This window comes from Lagopus leucura, unplaced genomic scaffold (assembly GCF_019238085.1).
Source record: "Lagopus leucura isolate 7727_CA_CO unplaced genomic scaffold, USGS_WTPT01 Super-Scaffold_100009, whole genome shotgun sequence".
In the NCBI taxonomy this organism is placed as follows: Eukaryota; Metazoa; Chordata; class Aves; order Galliformes; family Phasianidae; genus Lagopus; species Lagopus leucura.
Window position 1 is genome coordinate 5169350 of NW_024962266.1, and position 3696 is coordinate 5173045.

The 3696-nt window shown below is 39.7% G+C and overlaps 1 protein-coding gene across 1 annotated transcript in view; it reads right to left on the reverse strand.

Moving 5' to 3' along the window:
* The window catches only part of LOC122181289 (L-selectin-like), a 6235-nt gene extending 3440 nt beyond the window's left edge, over window positions 1-2795 (reverse strand). The window contains exons 1-6 of the mRNA XM_042873700.1: window positions 2630-2795; window positions 2254-2333; window positions 1427-1813; window positions 538-645; window positions 226-411; window positions 1-11 (exon numbers count right to left, since the gene is read on the reverse strand). The exon at window positions 1-11 is cut by the window's left edge and continues 40 nt beyond it. Coding sequence (XP_042729634.1) covers window positions 1-11; window positions 226-411; window positions 538-645; window positions 1427-1813; window positions 2254-2290 — 729 coding nt within the window. The 5' untranslated portion in view covers window positions 2291-2333; window positions 2630-2795. The remainder of the gene's footprint in view (window positions 12-225; window positions 412-537; window positions 646-1426; window positions 1814-2253; window positions 2334-2629) is intronic.
* Between the last annotated feature and the right edge of the window lie 901 nt (window positions 2796-3696).

Genomic DNA, 3696 nt, shown 5'->3' on the forward strand with positions numbered 1-3696 from the left:
GCAGGTCACAGCTGAAAGCATAAAAAACAGCACAGACATTAGCTTGGGATAATCTTTAAAAAAGCATTTTTTTCTTTCCTGAAACTTAGTAACATACTTAATGCATAGAAACAGCTTTAGATATAGGCCAGAATTTCAGTTTGTATCCATTAGTAGAGTTCTGCAGACTTCAGTGCTGCTATGTGTAATGCAGAAATCTCATCTACCATTGCTTGACAAGCTCACCTTTGCATGATGCAAGTGTGTCAGACCAGTTTCCAGAAGACATACAGTATACTGACTCCAGTCCATTCAGCTCATAGCCTTCTTCACACTGAACTGTGCATGAGGAGTTGTAGCCGAAGTCCTCCAATGGATGGTTGCACTCAAGGCTGCCGTGATCAGGTTTCTTTAGTGGATCACAAGTCTTAACTTCAAAGAAACACAAGAAGGTACATAGTCAGTCTCTTTGGTTAAGCAGGCAAATCAAGCCAGACAAACAGAACTAAGCTAGCATGACTGTCTCCCTGGTTGGAAAGAAGGATGTAGTAATCTTACCAAATTCACAATCTGGCCCATAGAATCCAGGGTTACACTGGCAGGTGTGATTGTTAATAGTCTCTATGCATTCTCCACGGCCACTGCAGAAAGATGGGTTGCAAGAAGCTGAAGAAAAAAAAAAAAAAGAAAGAAGTCCATCAAATAAAAGAATCAGCATTGACCACTAATTAAATCTGGTCTGTGCATCATTCATCTTTCTGTCACTAAAGAGGCAGTTTGTGAGGCAAAAGAAATGCAGGAAATTTTGTTATATTAGTTAACTCTGCCATTTTACAAAAGCATTTCAGAAATCAATTCCTTTGACAGACTAGCTCACAATGAAAGGATTCCAAGGGAAACTCTAAGACCACTTGCTCTCAGGTAGATATTAGTAATATTTAAAATGCAAAAGGAACAATATGTGTGAGGTAGGTAGAAAACTTCAGCAGAAGCATTCTTCCTTACCTCAGCTCTGAATTGGCAGATATTTGACTTAGATTTTTTTATACTAGCCTTAGTAATCTCTATATAGAGTGTATAGTATATATACATGATGTTAGATTTAACCCAATGCTCTGTAGTCAGCAGAGAGATAGACACCTTCAAAAGGACAATTCTTATCTAGCTCAGACAATTACTTGATGAAAGCCAACTTCTGAAAGAGCCATTTTCCCTCCACTGATTATAGAGCCTGATGGCTTGCTTAGAAAAGACGTATTATAGACTGGGGGCTAAAAGGTGAGATCAATCTAGCTCTTAGAAAAAGAGCAATCTCAGCCCTGCAAGTAAGGATAAGTGTAGGATGTTCACAGAGTCAGGCAGTCAGCATGTAAAACTAGGTTAAACAACCCATTCCACTATCTCATCTCCACAGGGGCTCACTGAAATGGACTTTATGATACTATACCTGTATAGCACAAGGCAACCTTTTTTTTTTCACACTTCTCATCATTCCATTTGCCGTCATCCTTCCCTCTTTTGATGTAGATTTCAACACAGTCCTCGTTGTTCCCTTTGCCATTTGGTTCACCTGAAGCCCAATTTTCTGCTTCATCTGTCAGTTCTTTGTTTGTTCCAACCCAGGTCCACGTACCATTAATTTTTCTGATTCCAATCCAGTAGTAACCCGGATTGAAGGGTAAGAAGTCATTAAGATAGTTGATTTCATCCTTGTTTTGAATGGCAACCATGTTAGTATACCTCTTTTTGCACCATAACTCTGCCTCTTTGTAGGTCATGTTTGTGTCTGAATAATGGTATGTCCAACAATTCATCACCTCTAGTATTGTAAGCCCTAGAATGAAAAGATGGCAAAAAGTTAGTATTGGACATTTCCCCAGCTCTTTCTCTAGAAAAGGACACATAAAACTTTATAAACATTGCACATTTGTTAATATCTGAAACGGCATCAAAATTTAGTGGCAATTATTTTACAGGTAATTAACCAACAAGTTTCAAAACAGGCAAGTCACCATCAAGTATAGAAACTTCAGCCTGTCAAACTACTAACACTCATACAAAGATCTGCAGAATTCATATCACATCACAGGAGCCAATTACACTTTTGTCAAGCAATCAGGGTAAAGTGCCATTGCAGCTACAGCTTTCTCTATGTGAATCTGGCCCCAAGCTAATTCAGTCAGATTTAAAAAATATCTGTTTAATTCCAAACTCAAAACTAAGCACACTAACACTGTCACTCAAATAGTTTTCTGCAGACACATACACACTTACCGTAAGCAAGAAGAGATAGGAACCACAGGCAATTCATTTCTCTGAGAGCTTTCTCTTCTCTTTATCTTTTAAGCAGAGGGCTATGAAAGATCAAAGGAACACATTTGTAGAGAATATACACCGTTTTTTTTTACTATCCAATATAAAATGCTGCCTGAGCAATCTTCTCTGCATACTTTTAAAGAATCATTCTGAAGAATTAAGTAAGATTTCCATTCTTGTGAGATCAACCATTTAAAACAGCTCTTAATGTCAAGATAGCTTTTAAATTTAAATAGCTCTTAAAAAAAAACCCAAAACATTAGCACAGAATTCTCTCTCCAGTTTTCCTCTAGCTGAGACATAGAATATAATAAAACAGTCAATTTATACTCACAGGTTGTAGTTGTATTGGTCAGGTGCTGTAGAAGTCCTCTGTAATATTTCCCAGCGACTGCTCTCTGTTGCTGAGCTGCTGAACACGGACTTGAAGATAAAGCTCAGCTCAAAGTGTCTGGACTGTGTCTCCCTTGCCTTTAGTACAGCCTTTTATTCTCTCAGCCAGCCTGTTGTTCATAGTACGGGAAATTCCACGTAAAAAAAAATTTCTTGGAAAACCCCAGGATCACATCCTCACACATGAAGCTTGATGCTTCCCCTTGCCAATCAGCCCTCCCATGCTGTGCTGCCAAGCTGCCAAATGGTAGATTACAGCTTTACTGACGGAAGCACACAATTCCAGGATATCAGAAAGGAGCGAGAAAGTTAAAGAGTTTGTTGTCTAAATAGATTCCAACTTTTCTCCTGGGAGAATGTTTTGCACCAAGCTGCTACCAGTCCTTTTGGCATCTCAGTAAGAAAGGCGCTGACAATTAAAAGCTGGTTAACTAGTTCACTGAGTAAAGACTAAAATTGCAGCATTGGTCAATCTCTTCCCTGTGGGACACAGCACATTGTGCAGAATGTGGACTTAGCTTTGACCTTGGACAATACGTTCCAATATCCTCATCTCAATAGTTACAATTCCTTACCAGGTGCATACAATATTTCAGGTGGACAAGACAATATACTAGTCATAGACTGAATCCACCCACATTGATTGTGTATACACTGATTAATTACACTACTGCATAGTGCAGTCACAGGGTGTCAGTGGTATGAAGGCACACACCTGGGTAGTCATGGACACTGTGCTATAGCTGGTTATTGAGGGGTTATGGGCTATCCATACATTTATGTGTCCTTCTGGATATAAAGCATGTACTGCTGAAGGCTGTACATAGGTGAACATGCTTGGTTCTCCACCCTATGCAAAGGCATGATACTTAAGATGTGTTGCAGGGTCCACATTTCCCAGCAGTCCCACCTCTGGTCAACTGGAAATGGCATTATTCCCTTGTGCTCTGACCACTAGGGTCACCTCACCCCTTGTTCCAGAGCCACGTAGGCAGTGACCCTGAAGAC